This window comes from Aythya ferina, assembly GCF_964211825.1.
Source record: "Aythya ferina genome assembly, chromosome: 1".
Classification (NCBI taxonomy): domain Eukaryota; kingdom Metazoa; phylum Chordata; class Aves; order Anseriformes; family Anatidae; genus Aythya; species Aythya ferina.
Window position 1 is genome coordinate 149,082,844 of NC_140296.1, and position 21,919 is coordinate 149,104,762.

A 21,919-nucleotide genomic window follows, 5' to 3' on the forward strand; every position below is an offset into this window, starting at 1 on the left:
AGGCTAACTAGACCCTATAGTTTAATGTTGGGGGATATTTGGCGTGAGTGACTTCCTCAGGACCACAGTCCAATTGTCCACTGGTCTTAGGAACTGGATTAGGAGCTCCTGGGTCTCCAGCATGCGTTTTGTTGCAGTGCCTTGGCATGAAGCGTTTGGCCCTGCCGAGCTCAGCAGCCAATTTGTGCATCTGAAAAGCTCCATCCACCAAAAAAAATCCAATTATTTTTTTAAAACCTTTCCAAAAAAGTCATTGTTTCCTGTAAGCAAGAACACAGATTGCATAAATTGCCACGTTTGGTGTAACAAGGAAGGGTGAAGAAAGTTCAAATGGGAGCCGAGGGTACCAGCAGCGAGCTGTTGTGCTGCTGCTCATCCCACCCTTTTTGTCTCCTCTGTTTAGGCCCGGAATCTCCTCGGCAGGCTCTGCTCCTGCCCTGATGTTGTGGGAGAGCCACCAAGGGGGCCATTAAGAGCTCATTAAGACAAGGACCTCCCGGATCCCCGAGGGGAGCGGGGCGCTCAGCCCCATCCCACTCGGTGCTTCTCTTCCAGTTAGGGACATGAATTGCCACAAAAACACTTCTCAAACACCTGCAGCTCCCTCCTAACATCGGCCAGGCCCCGGCCCGGCTCCGCCTGGGCACCGCCAGGGGTCGCGCCAGGCCCGGGGCTGGGTCTAAGCCCGGCGCCATCGCGCTGGAGCCGGGCCGGGGGCCGAGGCGCGGCATGGGGGGCGCCCTGAGGAAGGGGCAGGCGGTGCGGCAGGCGCCCGAGGGCTGCCCGCAGGGGAGGCGCCCGGCAGGTAAGGGGCAGCCGCCGGGGGTCGTGGCCGAATCGCTGGGGGTTGCTGTGAGCTTGGGGGCAGCCAGCGGGGAAAAAGCAGCCCGCCGGAGTGAAAGCGTGGCTGCTCGAGGGGTGTTTTCGGCTCTGCCGAGTGCCAGGGAAAGGGGTCTGCCTGGAAAGCCCGAGTTACATCTTCGGTGTTTGAAGAGCACTGGAACGAAAGCGCCTTGGCAGCTTTCAGGTAACGCGTTTCAAGGGTTGTTTTGCGGAATGGGAATCGCCGGTGGCGTGGCGAAGAGCGGAGGTGGCTGTGCAGCGAGGGGCTGTGCGAGGCAGGAGCTGGCGAGGACACGAATGAGGTTTATAACCCTTTAAAACTCTCGAAATGGGCTTATCGTTGTGGCTGCGTATTGCTTAGTAACTTTCTGTTGTACAAACAGAAAGGCATGGCACTGGAAACACTGGATGGTCTTCTACCTTAACACACAAGACTGAAGAAAAGATCATTTTCAAGTATTTGTTAAAAGCATCCAGTTGTCCCTGTGCTTCCAGGGTGATGCAGCTCCCCGAGAGCATTCAGGTTAACCCACAGCACTCACCCCATTAGGGAAGGTCCCTCACCTAATGCTGCCATTACCATGTTCCTATTAAGAGTAGAAATGCCCAATTTAGCTTTAAAACAGATACAGTTATGGTAGCACAGAGTTTGAGGCAGAATAAATATCTGTTTAGTTATACCCAACCCAGTTCCTCTGGACAACCGTGTATCTGCTGACACAACCTCAGAAAGGAAGCCTGCATCGTAACCAGCTATTCCAACCTTGTGAATCTGAGTCATTTGGGCTAACCTGACTTAAAAGAACATATTGTTTGGGCTTCAATTTATACACTCTGCTGTATCTTGGTTTTTCAGTATAAGACGTTACTATTCCCTGCTACCCTTTCCACAATGCTGGGAGTGTCTTAATTCTGTAGTAAAGTTGCTTTAAACTCTGATGTTAAGCTTTATATTTCAGCATCTAGGCAGCTTTGCTTCTGGGATGGTCACATACGAGTGGATTATTCTGTCGAGCCCAATGAAGAAACAATTCAAATATTTCAATATCCATCAAGGACAAGAGAAGAGGGGAGTTGTGGGTGGTGTTAAAAGAGGTTAAATAAGAAGATTAAAAACAAATAATTACTGAAATGCAAATAGTGATGTGTAATTTACTTGAAAACTGAAACATAATTCAAATAAGCTAGTTACTCATTGTTTAAATGCCTCTGAAACAGGGACTATCTTAAATTAACTTTCTACAGTTAGTCATACCAGGGAGTGGGTTGGTTTTGATTTATTTATTTTTACCTCTACATACATCTCTCAGACAAGGTGTATTTAAACTTGTGCCTCCTTTCAGTAGCAGGAGGAAGAAATTGGGTCATTCCTAGCTTTAAGAATTTCTTAATTACCTTCTGGATCTTTTCCCACCTTTCCACCATTTTAGCAATGGGAATAATAAACTCAGAGTTTTGAATGCACTAAAAGACCTAAAATGGTGTTTGACAAAACCAAAAAGTAGTAAGCCAGTAACGAGAGAAACTGGCAAGGAGAATGATGGCTATTGTAGGAAAAAGTAAAAATTCTAAGATAAAATGTGTATATATGTTTTGTGTACCATAGCTATTTAAAACATTCTCTCGTCCTTAGCTTGTGCTTTTAAAAAGGTTATCCTACAATCCTCAAATAGTATTTAGTTTACTTTACCAGTTTCATTTCAAATAAGCAGTATTTATGACGCACTTTGTGGGTGTTAAGGTATGAAAATTGGAAATAACTCAGAAGATAATGCTTTTCCTGACTTCTTGTTAATTTGTCTTCACACAGGTTAGGGTTTTTTGTGTGTTATTAAACCGACACATTATTGCAAAGAAGGAATCATGAGAAATACCAAAACTGATGGTCAAGTTTCACATCTCAGAATTGAGATATCCTGACTTGCAGCTTTTGCCTTATAAAAATATACTGAAATGTACTGTTTGTTCCTGCAGGACTCCTCAAATGCTGTTTTCCCCCCCAGCCCAGATCCTCATGCTAGATGAATTTTGAGTGGCTGTGTTTTCAGTTCAACTTACGCACAAGTCAAACTGAAGTTGCCCAGCTCCTTTCAGGACTGGGCACTTGGGACACAGCACATACCCCGGTGGACCTGGAAAGGTCTAGTGGACTTGGAATGGGATTTGGGTTGGATTCTAGCAAGTAAATTAACAAAGTATTGTTCAAATCGTTGCTGCTTGTTTCTGGTGCTAATATGAGAGGTCCTAGCTCTGCGTTGGGCTACCAGCACTGGTGGTTATTGAGTTGCACCGACATTCACGTGTGGTGAACACGTGAGTAATGAGGCCCCAATTTTTTAAAAATTATTTCTGTAGTATTTCCTGCAAATGTTTGACCATATAATTTGCCTGTGAACTGCTCAGGTGTAACAATAACAAATGTGTCATCGCACCCTTTATGGAGCAGACTTGGCTCCTGGAGGTGACACCATGGTTGCCCATGCTCTTCCTTCTCCCCTTTTTCACCAGTATGGCACCCCCTTGATTTCCACTGTGACTGGGAGCAGTGCTTGCCCCTCACAATGTACTGTACTGGTCCTCTTTATTCCAAGGCCATTAATATGGTTTCTCTGTTTCCAAGACTTTTTTGGAGAGAAGCGGTGGCTTGTTCCTGTCTGAAGGCTGTTCCTTCATTAAGCCTATCTTGGACATCCCTTGGTAGGATGTCTTACTGTCTGTTCGGCTGTGCTTGCTGAAAGCAAACCAAGTACCAGATGAAATAATGCACTATAGTTTAATTCAGTAGGTTGGATTGATAACTTATTCTCCTTTTTTTCATTGATTTAAAGTGAGTGAACTTTACACCTGCTGTCTCCTGAGAAAGCTCTGTCTTTGATGCCTCCTGTATTTTGCTATCTGCCTGTTGAATGGACACACAGCAGTGGCATAAAGCTACACCAGAGGAGGTTCAGCCTGGACATTGGGACAAATCTCGTAACTGTGAGGGTGGTCAAACACTGGAGCAGGCTTCTTAGCGAGGTGGTCAGTGTTCAAGAGGCATTTGGACAACGCCCACAATAATATGCTTTAACTTTTGGTTAGCCCTGAAGCGGCCAGGCAGTTGGACTTTATGGTCGCTGCAGGTCCCTTCCAACCGAACTGTTTTATTCTAGTGCAGCTGCCTTCCAGTCCATAGCACCTGGACTTGGGTATTTCCTGAGAAATTCTTTTTCAGATCTTGTTTTCCTCATTCATACTTTTCAATAACCTCCTTTCTGAACGCGGTGTCATGTTGCACGTCTTCCTGGAAAAGCTGTCCTTTGACTTGCCAAGCCGTACCTGATGTTTTCTCTCTTTCCTCATCTCCAGCTTGGCTTACTTTCTGTTTTTCTTCTAAAAAAGCTCACAGCAGTTGCTCTCCTCAGCTTATTGTCATTGCTGTTTGTACTCTCCATGCCTTGTACTGCTGTAGTCAGACTTATCTGTGTTAAACCCCATGTGACCCCTGTTTTTGTTGGCTGCTCCAACTCTATCTACCAAGCACTTTTATTTGCATACTTTTTTTTTTTTTTTTTTTTTTTTTACTGTGTGCTTCCTCCTTTTGTATTTGTATCTCCTGCAATTAGAATCTTTAAAGTAGTGTCTGCAGATAAGATTTTGTCTCGCTTCTAATGGTGCGTGTCCTTTTCTTCCCTTGGTGCTATTATTTGGCGTGGGATAGAAAACAATAGGAGCCTATTCTAGCGTAGTCCTGAGCTTTTAAGAATGTTGTAAAATTTCAAGGAGTAAACCGAGATATCTTCTTACTTCATCTTCTGCAGTAGCAAACTTGCCTGTTTTGCTCAAAGAAGGCATCGTTTGGCACCGCTGTCTCCCGCGTGTTCTGGCACTGCGTTCCCACTGTGGCAGTAAGGAAGCTCTCTACTTCCTTAACTCCACCACTGTTTGCACAGCCTGACACAAAGCAAGCACGCTCCTGTGCGTTGTTTCTCACTGCATGAATGTGAGCTGTTTGTTGTTTTCCACCCATCCTGCACAACCATTTCCAGTCAGACCTTTGTTGGAATCTGCATGCGGCAGGTTGGTGGTGGGTTGCAGCAGGTACATAGCAGGAGAGGTTTGAGGGCAAGGATCTGCTGGGTTGTGCTGTTCTGTTCAGCTCGTAGAAATGCAATGTCATTGCTCGCTGTGCTGCTACAAGCAGGAATAAATTGTTCCACCCAAGTTCTTCTGTTTTTCAAGGACAAGAAAAGTTGGTTACTCTGGGTTAAAAACAAGTGCTTCTTTCCTCCTATTAAAAGCCTTGCTCAGATTAAAAACAAGTGTCAGGCATCCAAACAAAGCACCCAAATATATTTCACAGTATAATAACTGCCTTAAACTTTTTGCATGTTGTAGGGGATTGTCTGCAAAACCTTTGTGTTTCCTTTAACCTTGCTCACTTTTAATATTGACTTGTTTGGCAAAAAGAATGATTCTGGGTGGGATGTTTCCCTCCATTTTTTGATGTTTTGTATGACTCAAACACAACCCTAATTACAAAGAGATGTATGGAGCTGGATAAATGGTTTTAACTGTGGTAGAAACAGTAAAGGCATGGCTGGTGGCGGTAAGGTCTAATGAATGGCAGACTACCAGGAGATCCTGTTCCCAGCCCTGCTGAGTACTCACCCTGCTGATTTTCACCTCCCAGTGCCTCAGGTGCCACACTTGTTAAAGTGTGGCTGGTGGTACTTCCTCCTCTAGCAGCAGAGTATTAATCACAGTCTGTAGCGGCCACAGGAATTTCCAGAAAAAAAAAAAAAAATCAGGAAGCTCAGCTTTTGCAGGTCATCCCAAATGAAGGGTGAGCACAGCGAGAATGATACACCTACAGGTAGTCATACCAGAAATCAGCTTCCTTTGTTTTGATTTGGATTACTCAACGCATTAGACTACCAAGGGTAAATCCAAAAGCAGCTGGGACTTTTGGTGGGAATAGGCAAAGCTGCATGTTAAAAGTTACTGGTGCTCTCAGGTGATGATTTCCATGAAGGCTGCATGTAAAGCTTTATATGGGATGTTAGAAGTTTTACTAAAGTTCCAAAGCCAGAGAAGGTTTATCCTGGGTTTTTCATAACCTATTTAATTTAGCTCACAGTGAAATAACATGGAATAAAATGAAAGATGGAATTGTTCAAAGATACCTAACTCATTTAGCGTTACTTACCTTTTTACTAAGGAAGAGAGAGTCTGAAGTTTACCTCTGGTTAATGTACACAGCTAGTTCTGTTTCAGCCAATAGTTTATACTGTAGATGCTCTAGAAATATTTGAGGTTAGCATGTGATGTTATGCTCACAGAAACATCCCTATTAATGCTAATTAGAGCAACCTCACTAAATCCTATATGGTTTACTGTAAACAGTTACATAAGAAGACTTTCTAAGATAAGTAGCAATCAGTGGTCTTACACTGCCAAAGGCTTTGGTGGTGTGAGAGCTATTAGGGAAGTCTGTGTGAAAACATGGATCTTCTTGGAGTGGGCTGTCAAGTTCCCTAATTTTTACGGCAAAAACGTGTCTCAAGGTTTTTTCATCACAAGCCATGGAGCATGATGCTGTCCCTGCTGAAATCAGTAAAGCAAAATACTTTGTCACATTACAGTTGGACTTGGTGGCACTGCTGCATGGACACTTAGAAAAATAGAAAGAAAATAAGTGACTGAAAGTAGGAGTTGCTTCTTTTGCTAGGACCTGAGGTCATTTTCAGAAGCTCTTTTGCACACTGTCAGGATGGGACACAGAATGGCCTGGAGTGCCTGGTTGTGTGCAGGCAGAGTAGGAGATATTTTGGTGTTGAGCTGCTTGCATTACATTAGCAACTCTTCTCGTTCTTGGATGCAAAGTTGGTGCCTCGCAGTCTGCTCATGATACAAGGTTGACCCATCCTGAGTCAAAAGCAGACTGAAGGAATTTGCTCAGTTGGTCCCCAGATGCTCATTAGAAAACTGAGCTGAAAGGAGAGAATCTCATCACTTAGGGCCTTCATTCAAGCAAGAGCTTTTGAAGGGGCATCGAGAGCTTTGAATCCGACCCTCAGAGAGAAGTCACGAAAACGTCTTTTGTGTGCTGCAGCATTCATCATTCCTCTGTCAAGATCTATTCTTTGTCTTGTCTTGGTTTTGTAATTCTTGCTTTGCTAGGTAGAGGTTTGTTTAAAAGTTCTGAGCACACTTCTATTGTTCTTTGAGAAAACAGAGCTATGAAGCGTTCCATCATTTCCTATCTTGTTCTTAGGTTAATTGCATTTAATTTGCTGGGGATAATTACATTTTTTTCTCCTATTGCTTAGAACTTAAGTTGAAAAGCACTCAGAAGAATATTTGTATCCACATGATTTTTCCACTTACGAAAATGCTTTTAAATGCCTTTTTTTCTTCCCAAATAGTTGTGATAGAAAAGAATTTATGCTTTCATGAAGGACATCTGTGTTTTAGGGTAACACTATGGATTAGATTCTTCATTAACATAAATCTGTGCCAAAGTAGAGCCCCCCACTTTCTGTTAATGTAGCTGTGTTTCAACCAAGTGCAAAGTTGTGTTATTCCACGTTATGTCTGGATGTTGCTCCCCGTGAAGCTATGCTTTATTTAAATGGAAGAAGTCTTATGCTCGTAAGTGTAAAAAGTAGATTAGGAAGAATACAACTGAAACTAAAGCGCTTTGCAACAGCATACTGAATAGGTACAAACTGTAACAGATTACAGAAAACTTCACATTTCTTAGGAGAATGTGCTTTGCTCTTTTATTTGTAAGTCTTGAAGCTTGATGGGTTTTGGTTTCAACAGGGAGTCAGAATCCAACTATGTCTGAAATTCCTGGTTCACCTTTGCTCTTGAATTCAGTAAGTTTAGGGCAATGAGTGTTGAAAAGGACTTCAGAGGGCCAGGTTACACATCACAGTCTTTTGGGGATGTTAGGGCTGGCTTGGATCTACTCTTTTATATCGATTGCAAGGAAAACTGTAATTACTCAATGAAGTAACTCACACCAGTGGGATTAAGGATTTACTAGTGGGACATGGAGAGAGCATAAAGTCAAGGTCCTCTTAAAGCCAAGAAAACCTGTGCATCTGCTTTCTGGAGAGATGTTTCCTATGAGAACCACTGCAAACACGTAAACACCTTTGGGGCATTTCAGCAATATGTCAAGTCACTGCTGTTTTCTAGGCTTCCACATATGGCGCTGCTTTGTGCTATGTGAAGAATGCACACGTGGGAAGCTGGCAGATAACAGAACAGACCTGTAATCCAGGGAGAAAAGGAGGGAAGCCTGCCATGGGCAGAGATGCCACCCACTAGATCAGGTTGCCCAGGGCCTCACCGACCTGGTCTTGAACAGTTCCAGGTATGGGGCATCCACAGCTTCCCTGGGCAGCCTGTGCCAGTGCCTCACCACCCTCTGAGTGAAAAATTTTCTCTTAACCTCTAATCTTAATCTTCCCTCTTTAGTTTAAAACCATTCTCCCTTGTCCTATCACTATCTGCCCTTGTAAAAAGTTGCTCTCCATCTTTTTTATAAGCCCACTTTAAATGCTAAAGGTTGCAATGAGGTCTCCCCAGAGCCCTCTTTTCTCCAGCTCTCTCAGCTTGTGTCTCTCCTCTGGACCTGCTCTAACAGCCCCCCATCCTTCTGGTGCTGGGGGCCCCAGGCATCGATGCAGTGCTCCAGACAGGAGCTCGGGGGGGGGGGAGGTACGATCCCCTCCCTCCACCTGCTGGCCACTCCTCTGCTGGTGCGTGTAGGTGGGAAAGCTGAAGGAGGCAGTTTTCTTAAACTTCTGGGTTTTGACGCATTGATATTTGACATTTAGGAAAAACAAAGATCTTATCTAGCAGTGTAATTTCTGTGCAGTGATGATGACACATGGTGTTTTACCCATCTTTAAGGACAAGCAGCCAATTTCAGAGAGAAGGCTAGAGGTGCTAGTACTAGGGTGTAGCATATATCCTGGTCCTGCGTGTAGGCAGCAGGATTCAGGGCTCGCATATACCAGCCTTCAGTAGTAGCAGTCACTCACTCAGTGCTCACTTCTGATTAACAGTGCTCGTCAGTGGGCGCTGAATTCCGTGTGTATAAATGATGTCAGGATGGTTTGTCTTCATGTTAGTGACTTAGTGTGGGATCAGACTTTGGCAGTGTACAGGTGGGGAGGCAGATGTACCTCTAAGCTATCTTTAAACTTCCTCTGACGGGGCAGCCAGGTGCTGAATCAGCTCTTGGAAGGAATGAAAATCGCCACAGGGCTGCTGGTTTACCCTGTCAAAGGTAACAGTGGTTTTTGGCCAGGATCACTAGAGCACAGCACACGCAGTCCTTATCTTAGCAAGCCCTGACATTTCTACACCAGCCAGCTCAGTTGCTTCTCTTGGCTAGCTGTAAGGCTGCTCTGTGTCTCTGGCACAGTAAAAAATTAAAGCGTGTGAGATAAGTTGAGGGTCTAACTTATACCACTGGCTCATCAAAATATAGTTTCTACTTATCATTTTTTTAATTTCTCATCCCCTGATCCTGAATCTCTTGAAAGTACAGGTGCATTGTGACTCCTCTGGGGTAAAGCCAGTTTAAGAGGCTTTCATCCTTTCCTGCCTTCTGCCCCACGTTTTTTTTCCTTCATAGTTTCATTGGTTCAGCTGATGGCAGGGCAACCTCTCAGCATGGATTTGTGACACGATCCAGGCTGGAGGCATGCATATTTTAAAGGTTTGGGTTTTTGTTGTAATCTGGATCACATAATGGCTTCATTGCCCATCACTTCCAAATATTTGAGCTTGTGCAAGCGGGGAGGTAGTGACCTGTGCTGAAAGGGCAGAAATGAGCAGGGAGGAGGAAAAGCTGAAACTTTCTCCACCTACAAAGCTAACTTGAGCAAAAGGTAAATCTTCATTGTCGTATGAAACATCCTGCATTCCTCAGCTGCCTGGGGATAAGACTTTAAAGCAAGCCACATGACTCTTTATAAGCGTTACAAAATTAGAGGCATCTTCTACATTACCGAAGACAGCTATTTTTTAATTACACGATTTTGTTAAAAATATTGCGAAGTTCCTTCTCGTTAATAATGGCCTCTGTGTGACATACAGAATCCGGCTAAATCACCACATACTTCTGCCTTGAAGCACCTCAGGCTACTTCACGGCGAGCAGTTGCAAGGCCCGGGCTTTCTGCTTAGCCCCACGTGCTGCCTGTGCAGCTGGTGAACACTTCAGCAGAACAAGGCAATTCTTACCCCAGAGTATTTCTGCTCACAAAGCGGGTCTGGGCTGTTCTCTAGGGCTTGTCAGGTTCCTCTGTGGTCAAGGCCTTCTGAAACCAGCCGTGCCTTTCTTCACCCCCCGCCATGAGTTACACAAGTCTAAAGTTCAGAGGCCAGGCCACCGTACCAGCATGAACTTTGGTTCATGAGGAAGCTCCCTCCCAGTAAGGATATGAGTTTAAAACACTACAGTTCATTCTTTCTTGATCTGCATGAGAAGTGGTAGTGAGGCCTAGCATGGTCTGTGTCAGAAATTTATTCGGGTAAATGCTAGAAAGGCAGTTTCTTGGCTGATTTAACAACCTGCTGAGCCAATCTAGCAGTTTTGCTGGCACCAATGAGAGAAATCCTGCTGCCTCCTCTTCCTCTGCTCTGGTCAGTGTGGATATACTGGCTCCCTTGTACCAGCTGTGTCACTCGGGGGATCCTCCTGTGAGGGGAGGGACCTGGTTAGCCTGGTCAAAACCCGCCCATGTTTTCTCTTCTCCTGGGTTAGTGCATCAGTTTAGCTCGTGTAAGGGTCTGTTGGCTGCCAGAGCTGGTGCCAAGCATGTGGACAGAGTATAGAGGCAGGAAGGAGAAGAAAAAACAGCATGGTGGAAGAGAGTAGCCTTAGACCCAAGAAGGTTTATCCCCTTCAAAAGCAGTGCCTTGGTGCCTCAGCTCACCCCACATCAAGGAGCACTTGGCAGGCAGTAGGGGAGGTGATACACAGCAGCCACCACCTGGATTGGGACTAACAAAAGCCAAAAAGTGACAGTGCAGAGCTGGAGCCTCGCTGGATCCTCCTGAGGTAGCCACAAACTGCTGCAGGTTTGCTGAAGGCAGTGCTGATGCCGGCCAGCAAAGAGAATAGCCCCTCGTGTTTCATATCTCAGAATGGTCCAGAGCAGCTCGCTGACCCAGGTGGAGTTCAGCAATCTCAGCCTGAGGAATGGTATCTGCTGATCGATTTCTGGAAGGCATCGATTCACCAGCGGTGGCTGTTATAATTGTCGTTAATGGGTGGACTTTTACGGGGAGCCAGCACCTGATGCAAAAGTGTTTTTTGCTTTGTCATTCTGTCTGTGGCAAATTGCCCGGGCCAACAAGGGAGAGGCCCCTAGCAGTAAGAACCTGCAGACAAAAGTCTTTCAAGTTTCTGCCAGAGGTTACGGTTGCCTTTGGGTTTTGGTGCCCTTGGTAAAGCTGTGAACCTCTAGCAGAGATCTGCCTGAAGATAGAGGTGCTTATATAAATGTCTGTGTTGTCTAACTAGTAGGTTTTTATCTGATTTAAGATACAATTTTACATGAACATTCCTGAGGCTGTTCAGACTTGTAGGAAAAAACTACAAGACTTCAGTTGCTTTAGGTACCCTCAGGACTGTAGCTTTGATAATGTATTGAAGAAAAATTCCTCCGATGTGCAGATGGTGACCAGTGTTCAAGCCTGTGTTTTTGCTTTTCCCGGGTGTGTCTGTGTGTACATGCAGACATGAATTCCTGGGTTCTTTCCCCAGGTTAGAAGAGGCCAAGAATTCTCCATCGTTAATATTGCTATTAACTCTTGTGTAATGACTCAGATCTTTAAACCCCTTTGTCAACATCAGTCGAGTTACTCTTCCTAACACCTTTGTGAGATAGAGGGATTTTATCACCAAGCTGCAGAAGGGAAAACCAAGACAGCAAGCTTACAAACCAGTTTTCAGTGAGTGCCTTTTTGTGTTTGTGTGCGTCTGGGTGAACACTCTTCAGATTTGTGGGCTCCCTGCCCAAGGAATGTCTACACGCTCAGTGTGGCTGTTTGTCTAGCTATGGGCACGTGTCAGAGTTTGTTAATTAGTGATGGCTGTGCAGTGTGAAGGATGTATGTGACAAACACAAACAAGTGTGTACTGACCCATTTGTTGGAAATGAAGGTTAGCATAACTCAGAGTTATGTATAGGAAGGCAGAGCTGATAGTGGCTTCCAGTCATATATCAGATTTTTTTTTTGCCATGCAATGCCTAGTGAAGTATCACCATGTATAGAGATGTTATTTTTTTCATGCTGCTAATATTTTACCTTTTCTGTAGGATATCCTTATCAGTTGTGACCAGTGAGTCGGCACAGATCTTTTCCAGACTTTTGAAAATGCTTATTTAAAGGATTTCAAAGGAGGAACAAACTCTGTAAGGCAGAAATTATTTGGAGGGAGAAGAGGGGGGCTGCATGGGGGAGGGGGGAAAAATGTGATTATATCGTTAAAGATTTGAGAGAAATTTCCAGGGGAACTAATTGAAAGAGCAAAATGGGAACTTGTAATTCACTTTAAAATATTTAGACTGAAAAAATGGTAGCACAACAGCACTAAAAAGTCACTTTCTTACTCAGAAAAGCAGAAATCACCGTTTTTCTTTTAGACCGAAGTTGCAGGCTTAGCCACAGCAGATCGTATTTCCTTGCTTTGTTTCAGGCATCTGGTCAGATTGGCAAAATGTCCTGGAATCCCAGCCAGTTCTCGTATGGGATTTTTCTTAAAGACAAAAATATAGCAAGTCATCCTAACGTTGCAAATGACTCATCAGTTGCCTTAGGAAACACTCCCCTGAGACAGGCGTGCTGCTGATGAGGAAGTGATGAAGCTGCCAAGGCCACTCCCCCGGACAATTTCGCTTCAGGAGCACAACCTACATAAAGGGCGCCACTCCAAACACTACATTGTTTTGTCCTTTATTTCACAGAGAGTGCACAGAAGCTGCAAGAAGTAACCACAGAGACTTCACAGCCAGGTGTTTTTGTGCAAGAGAAGCAAATAGGAGGTCATGAGAAATCTTTAAAGGTAGGGGGACATGCATTTTAAACTCTGTAATTTAGTTTTGGCGTGAAAAAATAAGAATATAAACTTAAAAGAAAAATTACAGTTCTTGGGAGAAGAAAGGAGGAGATACGTTCTCAGTATGGGGTCGCAGTCCTGATTCATGGTCAGGAACAAGTTGCCCCCTTAAACGGGAAGCAAAGCTTGTCCATATCCTGGCTGTTTTAGAGTGGAGTTCTAGGAGATGGTTTCATCAGGGAAGGTTATAATCTACTATGTGTGATCTAAGCTTTTAGTATGTTTTCATCAAGAGCTTATGAAAAATGAGCCAAACAATGGGTTTGTTCCATTGAATGGAAACAAAAAAAAAAAACAAAGGTAATGGTTCCACCATTGATGGAATAAAAGCTGAAGCTTCTTAATCCACATGTAAAAATACAAAGCATTTTTTCCTAAAAGGAAGATTTAAAAAAAATTGGCATTATGAGCAGTGATTTAAGCAAAATCCATGAGTAGATATTGTAGTTTCTTTATACTTTACATCTGTACACATCGTAAAGATGCGATTCTTGGTAGTTGGGTCTGATGACTGCGTGGGAGGTAAGTTTGAGTCTGCCCTTAAGCTTCACACCATCCTGTTGTCGCTGAGCGAACAAGAGGGTATACTTCAGAAATGAACAACGTGCTTTCTCTTGTTCTCTGTCCCTAAATAAGAATAAAGTGAAACCGCACACCATAATGCGATACATGGTCCTTTTTTAGTCTTTCTGATTGCAGTAGGAAGTTTGTCTGATGACTGTTAGAAAAATAGAAAAAAGGAGAACTGAGTGCAGACAAGATTCAGTGGCAGGGTTATATGTTGGGGTGGCAGAGCGGGAAGAGAAAAGGAAGGAAGACAAGGTATTTTTGGATGTTTTCACAGAAACGACAGATGTCTTCGAGGTTTTGGTTTTTACTAATAACATGCTGGTTATGAAAGACTAATACGAATGTAACTTCCTACAGGCAGAAGTAGAGTCTGAATTTTTGCTGAAATTACTGTGTGGTCTGGTGGAGTGTCAGGGATTTTTTGTCACTGATACAGATGCACTGGCACCAGTTATGCTTGGAGAGAGGGACTAATCTAACCTCAGAGAAAGGCAGTTGTAGAATGGCTTGAGCTCAAAGGGAAGCTTAATGCAAAACAAAATTTAGACAAGAGAGGGAAAACGTCTCTGTTTTCTTGTATTCTATTTACCATGGCAGAAACACTTGAATAAAAGTGACCAGATTTGTAAAGTGACATAGTGAGGTTTCTTTATTTACTTTTTTTTTTTGTTGTTAAGTCTTAAAAGTTTTATCATGTGTTCAGTTGATACTCAGTGATTTGTATCAGTTGAGGCATCCCGTGTTTACTTACTCCAAATCTTGTTGGGCATTTTGAGAGGCATTGAGAATTTTCCCAGCAACTTGAAGGACCTGAGGGTCTGAAGTCCTGATTGATTGGAACTCCACAATTTGAGTACGAAGAATCATTTTAGAAAAAGTATATGAAGATTAATGTAATGTTCTGTGTGGCACAGAGCGGTCAGAATGCATTTTAGGACTCGGGATTATTTTCCTGTGGTTGTAGTCATCTGATCCAAAAAAAAAAACCAAAAACAAAACCTCTCAGAAACTTTAGTGATCACACTTGATTTATTTGATTCCAAAGTTAGGTACTGTGATAATCTAATCATGTTAAAAAAAAAATGTCATTTTCAGAAAGTATTTTCTTCAGATAGTTCTGTTCATTCAGCTGGTAAGGCTGGTAATTGCAGATTGTTATGGTGTTGCATATTGTTGTATTTTCCTACTCATATATGCAGCAGGAGGGGAAAAAACTAATTAGGGAAGTCCAGGGCAGATGAAAGCAATAAAATAAATCCATAGAATGCCTGTGTCAGCAGGTATGCATCTCATCCTGGTGCCCACAGTATGAGGAGGCACTGGGGTTGTGGCGATGCGGAAGACGAAGCTCTGCAAGGAAACCCAGGTCTCCAAAGAACAAGGAAATTCATAGTTTGGTATCTAATAGGTACTGAGCTATCCAACAATGGATTAAGAATATGAAGATTTAAAAAGCTAATTAAGAGAAAATACAGATACACTTACGTTCCCATATCACAAGATTTGCTGCTGAAAATGCTCGTTTTTAAGCACCATGGCTAATGTTTCAATATTCTCTAATCCTTTTTGCTTTCTCTGTTCAGGCACATAAAGAAGGCAATCCTCAGAGTCTGCTGGAAATGAATGGGCATACAGCGGCGCCCCATTCCTACGACTATGACCTCATTGTCATCGGTGGGGGCTCAGGCGGTCTGGCCGCTGCCAAGGTACAGGACAGAAAATACAGATTCACACTGCCCTTTTAAGTGGGTGGCTGACATCCTCAGCACCTTGGATCTGGATATCTTGAACACTTGTAGAAACAATTCTGCCTGTTCAGCAGGAGTTCTTTTGAAGTTACCTCCAGGTTAAAGACAGTCTTCTCCATATCGTAGGTGTAGAATACAATAGTATTTTCCGTATGTTCAGAAGCAGAAAAACATAAAAATGTCATGGTGTACATTTCAGTGGAGTGAAACTTGGTTCCCCTGTATGCCCACTGATCAGAGATAATGCTGTTAGAAACCAGAAGTTACTCATCTTAACAGAGTGAGAGTGCACAGCTGTGGTGGATTGTAACATGCAGGATGTCTGTAATCTATATCGGTAGTTTGTCCATCAATAAGGCACTGTTGTCGTGGCCAAGGATGAAAGATAAGATCTACAAAAATTCAGAGGACCTGGAAAGAGAAGTTTTCAGGGTCTAGGGGTGCTTAATATGAAAGAGTAAAAGAACATGCAGGAATGCAAAACCGGCTTGGAGTAATGAAAAGCCATCTGTTGAAATTCCCATTAGGAGGCTCCTTTGCTTTGCTGTATGCATATGCGAGGTTGTGAGACTGTAGCTGTGGTGATTATTGCATCATTTCTCGGCTGTGGGATGGAAAAGGTGTGGGGCTAGAGATAAATTACCTTATTCAGCATATAAAGTATATTGCCTCTTAGTGTACTCATGTGATTGTGGAGCAAAGGACGGTAGATCAATAAAGTCACCCTTGCTATCAGTAGTAATGTGTGTGTTTCAAAACAGCTTCGTTAAGTTGAAATGAAGCTGTTTTATGTGGGTAGGCTTCTGACTAATACTTAGTTTATTCAGTATTTTTAGTGCTTTAAAAATCAAAACAAAACAAGAACAACAAAAAACAACCATACAGCTCTTGTACCAAGTTCCGGATATCTACAGCAATTTAACTAGGTTGATTACATGTTTGTTTTTCATTATAACACATGCAATATTGTGTGAACAACTTCCCCTTCCTCTCCATACGGTGCTCAGAGCTTTTTATTTTGGAGGCTTGTCCCCACAGTGAGTGCCAGTGCTGCCAAGCTGACTCTGAGCAGCACAGCCACAGACCCAGATCAAAACTGCCAGGCCACCACCAGTTCACAGAGAACAGCTCCAGCCCTAAGCCACCTTTGTGTTCACAGCACATTGCACTAAATCCAGCAAGGTCTGAAAGCCTACAGGGCAGGTTTTGTTACTGTGGGCTTATCACCGTGCAGATGTGGTTCTATCTGTTTGTGATCTCTATTGAGGTGGCAGTACAGTGCTGTGCTCTGTTATGTACAGCTCCATCTAGCTGAGTGTGAGCTTGGGAATGGTGCGTTCTGGTTAGACAGCTAACGCCGGTAATGTGCTTTCAAACTGCTGTTTGAAAGAGTTGTTGTTGTAAGGAAGCATTAATAACACATCTAAATCCCTAAGCACCTTTCTGAGAAACTTTATCAAAGGTGCTGCTAATGCATAAAGTGAGCCTCTTGGCCAACCTTGATCTTTAATTGGAAGCAGAAATTTCATACGTTAACATTTTCTTAAGCTGTCTATAGCCTATGTTGTTTGAAATATGATTTGTGTTTTGCATGAAATGAGATGCATTTAAAATTGAAATTTTGATTGTCAACTATTTGGATTAACGAGTCTTACTAGTAATCTAATGCTGAAAGCTATCCAACTCCTCCCAAACCAAACCCAAGGCCTTAGGGTAATATCCTGTGCCTATAGTTGCTATTACATGTCTGAGAATTTATCACGTGATGCAGCACAGTTGTGGTTATTCAAAGTACCAAAGCTATTTTGCTGCATCTCGTGGAGGAATCTTTTGTTTCTCAGTTCTGTAGTGCTTAAGTGTCTTTCTCTGGTACCAGTTATTACCATGGATTTTTGCCTTTCTCTTAAAAAAGCACAAAGGGAATACTGGAGTCAGTGTAGAAATTCCATTTCTCAGAATCATGCACACACATTGCTTCTATATTTGCTAATGAAACTTCTCAGGGGAGTTATAAAATAAATCATTGCTTTTCCGGAACAGATGACATCTGTGCATCCTGAAAGTCGAGTCAGGGTGCCACATGTTGACTAGGGTGAAGAGCAAGACCTCATCCTGACAACTGTGTATTGTACACAAAATTGAGTGTTTCTTTTCTACAAGGAGAAAGACTGGATGAGTGTAGTGGTAATGCTTGGCCACGTGAATGCTGATGTCATTGTGTGATGTGGTTTCAAACAAACATTTGAGGAACCATCTATGAATGGAAAACCAGATTAATGAAGAACTTGTTAAATATATTAAAAGCAAATGTCATGTTGGGAAATATTGTAAACATAATGATGGGATGGAGGCGAGAAGAGGTTTGACTCCCAGAGTCCTCGATCAACTGGTGCCATGCTCATGTTTAGCAGAGTAAATGCCTGTTTTTCCCCTTCATCTTTTTTTCCTACCGACTGCACAGACTAATTCTGAAGATTAATGGCTGTCTGGCTGTTCTCTTGCAAATCATTCATTATTGCTTAATTAAAAGTCACAAAGCTTTTCATCAATGCATGATGTTATCATCTACTCCAAATTTAACCTCTAATATTTAGATACATGTCTTATTTAATTTGTTTTGCAGGAGGCTGCCAAATATGGAAAGAAAGTGATGGTGCTGGATTTTGTCACGCCTACGCCTCTGGGAAATTCATGGGGTAAATTTTTCTTCATTGCAAATTTGTTATAAGGGAACATTATTTACTAAGAGTCTGATTGTTCTTTGGGATCAGCCACACTAATGTGAAAAATGCATTCTGTGCCTTTCTCTCAGGTCTTGGAGGAACTTGTGTAAATGTGGGCTGTATACCTAAAAAATTGATGCACCAGGCAGCTTTACTGGGACAAGCCTTGCAAGATTCACGCAAATTTGGATGGCAGTTTACAGAAGAAGGTACAGAAGGAGAACTTTTTTTTTTTTTTTTTTTCCACTTTTGTCGTTTGTGCTGAAAATCCATAGGTTCTTTTCACAGTCAAGTGTTTGTTGCACTTATGTGCTGGCTTTAACAATGTTAGGCAACTTCAGAGCGACTACGCATAAGCTTAAGTGCTTTTCAAGTTTAGAGCCACAGGACTTACTGCCTTGCAGCACTTGATCTGTTTTTAATATGTTCTCATTGTGTCAGTGTTTGATTTATTCACACTGCTGTGTGAATAAAAGCAGTAAGATATTACTCTATTTCTGAATGTAACACAACATCCAAAGGAATACCCCAAAATGTTTTTGTTAGAAACAGAAGCTTACTAATAATTGCAGGCAAGGGTTACTGTTCCCTCAGTCTGCATTGCTTCTACATCAGAAGCTGAATTTTTCTTTATATTAGCTCTAGAGTGCATGGTTGTAGGATTGGGATCTATTTAGGGTGTAATTCTATAAGGGGGAGCATGCAGAGGCACCTCTGAGATGCATAATCTTCATTTGTTGAGCAATGTCACCTGCTCAGAGCATGTGTCATTGGAAAACGATTAATAATATGCAAAGTCTAAGTGTTCCATGTGTCAAAGGCTACGGCTGTGCTAATAAAGGGAGGAAATATCGCAAATGCTTGGCAGAAGGCAAGTCGTTGATTGTTTAAGGCGTATCTGGTTCACTGACCTTTCGTTTGGTCTCTGCTGATGTAGCTCTTTGAATTTCAGTAGAGTTACCTTGGAGTGAAATAGGAACAGGACAAAGGTGACTGGGTCATGAAAAAAGTCTGTCTGGGAATATGGGGTTGGCCGTGGAAATAAGTGTCAGACTGAAAGACAAACATCTGTTTTGTTTCCAACAGTCAAACACAACTGGATGACTATGACAGAATCGGTTCAGAATTACATTGGCTCACTGAACTGGGGTTATCGAGTAGCACTGAGAGAGAAGAAAGTCACATACGAGAATGCATATGGAGAATTTGTTCAGCCACACACAGTTAAGGTACTGCCTAGCCTTGTTTGCTGGGTCTTCCTGTAGTGTTTTCTGAATGCAGGTGTTCGTCAAAGAATAATATTTCCCTTAGTAGGACTACAAAATACTCACTTTGGACTATTGCTTTGTTCACAGGCAACAAATAAAAGAGGAGTTGAAAAATTGTACACAGCTGAGAGGTTTCTCATTGCTACTGGTGAAAGGCCACGCTACCTGGGTATCCCTGGAGACAAGGAATACTGCATTAGCAGGTAAAAACAGGGAAGAATGTGAAGTCATTCACTGTGTGTAAATGCTTAACCTGTGAGAAATGGTGGTAAAGCATAAGCAGTGCTGCTTGCATGCTGTTGTTTCTCTATATTGTTTCTTTCTGCTTCTTAGAGGAGAGTAAGGAGGAGAAGAGCTAGAGGCAGATGTCAAGGTGCTGGGAACATTGTCTGGTGGACACCACTGGCCTGTGGGTGGTAGGCTAGAACAGTTCCATTTCTAGCTGATAACAGCAGCTTGAGAATCCCAGAAATGATTTGCGTGTCTGTCATAAAATTAATTAATCATTTGTGCCCCAGTTACTGTTACACATGCTTTCTCCTTATTCTTTATGGTCTTTCCATTCGTGTACTGAGTTTTGTTCGTAATGAAGAGCACAAGTCTGCATGGAGAGAAACTCCAGCTCCAATGTCAGGGAAAGGGGGAGTTTGAAAGTAGCTGATGTTGTGAAGCTGGTTGAAATGTGTCTGTCCTCACACACTGTGGGAGTCCCAGTCTTGAAACCTGAACCAATTTTTTCCCAGCTGCTTAGGGGAGTGAATTCAAATTCGGGGAGAATCTGCTTCAAATGTCTGGCTAAAAAAAAAAACAAGGAACTTCAGCACAATTTTACATGTGTGCACACATACAAAAAAGTGATATGCAGATGAAATGGATAAAATGTGCTTTCATATCAGGCTAACTGCTAAATTACGTACTGTAGAAACACAGGTTGGAATTACAGGCTTGCAAACCTATAATAATGAAATAAATGACTGGCATAATCCCTGTGAAACTCAAACACCACGTTGTATGTTTCCCTAATACTAAGTGGTAGTGAAATTAAAGGTAGTAGATTACATAGCTGATAAAGTAGGGCTTTAAAATAACAACAAGGTGGAAGGGTCAGGAATGCCAGAGTTACAGGCTATCAGAGTGAGGCTGGCTGTTGTAATCTTAACTGGGTTCCTTGAGAGCTAGGAGCTATGATGTAGCCTTTAATTACACAGGCACACTTCATTCCACTGCAGCATTTGCAGAGAGCATCTTGTTTAGTGGTTGCCGTTGATGGCTGAAAAAGTGAAGCTTTTTAAAATGTAAATCTTTGGAGAATTTTCTTGCCAAACTTCCTGCGTTTCTGCTGAGCAAGCACAATGCCTCCATGAGGCCCTGGTTCCATAGCCTGGGTCTAATTCCAAGGTGTGTCAGAAATGAGACGTTGATGAAGCAGTTGAAAGAAGTGGAAAGCAGGCAAATAAATGTTTGCTCTAATTTTGTACTCCTAGCTCTGCCTGTTACTGTGGTTTGCATTAATTTGTTTTATTGTCTGCGCGTATTTAGCACCGTGTATAATTAATTAGCAAAAGGAGAAGTCTTCAAAGAAGTTAAGGTGGTGTGTTTATTTACATGCTAAACCCTTTCCTCTTCCTTCTAGCTGTCAGGAGCTAAAATTTGCGGTAAAATATTTGAAGCAATTCAGGAAAAATATCCTATTTTTTCAAAAAATTGTCAGAAGTTTGTTAAAAAAAAAAAAAACTCTACATTTTATTGTCTCTTTTGGAGTATTTCATATTTTTGCGTGTGGTCCTAATTAGAATGTTTTAATCTGTCATATACTGATCTAATATTCTAGTATGATTTCCAAAAATAAGTTTTGTTGTTGTTTGTGATAAGGAAAAGGAATAAAATCTTTACAAAAGAAAGTAGAAAAATATAAAGCACAGCATATTCTCCTGTTTTTCTCTAACTTTTTTATTTTGTTCCCCCTTTTTTCCAGTGATGATCTTTTCTCCCTGCCTTACTGTCCAGGGAAAACCCTGGTGGTTGGAGCTTCCTATGTGGCCTTGGAATGTGCAGGATTTCTTGCAGGCCTTGGGTTAGATGTCACGGTAATGGTGAGATCCATTCTTCTAAGAGGATTTGACCAGGATATGGCAAACAAAATTGGTGAATACATGGAAGAACACGGAATCAAATTCATCAGAGAGTTTGTGCCGATCAAGGTAGGCTTGAGGTGGTACTACAATTGATTGTAATACACCTTTCATAACGAGTTAGTGTTTGTTACATTAAAAAGTTGTTTTGCCTACTTGTCCTGATCCTGAAAATATTGAATATACTTAAATTCTAGCAGCTGTTGTGAAGGCTTTAAGACTTCTTGTGGATTGGTAAGTGGGAAGATGTACATGTATACTTCCTGTAAGACCAGGCCTAGTGCATCACAAATAGTCATCTTTTTCATTGTCAGTTCTCAAATTCTCAGCCAGCAAATTCTGTTTACAGTGCATAGGACCAGAAAGTAAAGGAGTTTTTAAAGTATCCATCTCTGTCTTTTACTTGGCAGAGACCTTACATACATGCCTAATTTTCTTGGAATTCCATAGGGGTATGCATGCAGGCTGCTAGGTCTATGTATAGGCAAATTCAGGTTGCAAAG

The 21,919-nt window shown here is 42.4% G+C and overlaps 1 protein-coding gene and 1 long non-coding RNA gene across 6 annotated transcripts in view; one reads left to right on the plus strand and one right to left on the minus strand.

Annotated features, from left to right (window-relative positions):
• The first annotated feature begins 761 nt into the window (after positions 1-761).
• The window catches only part of TXNRD1 (thioredoxin reductase 1), a 37,235-nt gene continuing 16,077 nt past the window's right edge, over positions 762-21,919 (plus strand). The window contains exons 1-8 of one of the 5 annotated variants that reach the window (XM_084533314.1): positions 762-805; positions 12,824-12,921; positions 15,129-15,251; positions 17,917-17,989; positions 18,106-18,225; positions 19,103-19,245; positions 19,372-19,487; positions 21,260-21,485. In XM_084533314.1, the coding sequence (XP_084389440.1) occupies positions 15,165-15,251; positions 17,917-17,989; positions 18,106-18,225; positions 19,103-19,245; positions 19,372-19,487; positions 21,260-21,485 (765 nt within the window). In that variant the 5' untranslated portion in view covers positions 762-805; positions 12,824-12,921; positions 15,129-15,164. Of the gene's footprint in view, positions 806-10,591; positions 12,019-12,180; positions 12,272-12,823; positions 12,922-15,128; positions 15,252-17,916; positions 17,990-18,105; positions 18,226-19,102; positions 19,246-19,371; positions 19,488-21,259; positions 21,486-21,919 lie in introns of those variants that run through there. The other 4 variants (XM_084533317.1, XM_084533315.1, XM_084533318.1 and 1 more) reach the window with 4 other exon arrangements.
• On the minus strand, positions 9,436-11,264 carry LOC311443301. The gene is made up of 2 exons (XR_014697203.1): positions 10,787-11,264; positions 9,436-10,548 (listed from the first exon to the last, which is right to left on the minus strand). It is a non-coding gene; the product is annotated as an uncharacterized lncRNA (long non-coding RNA).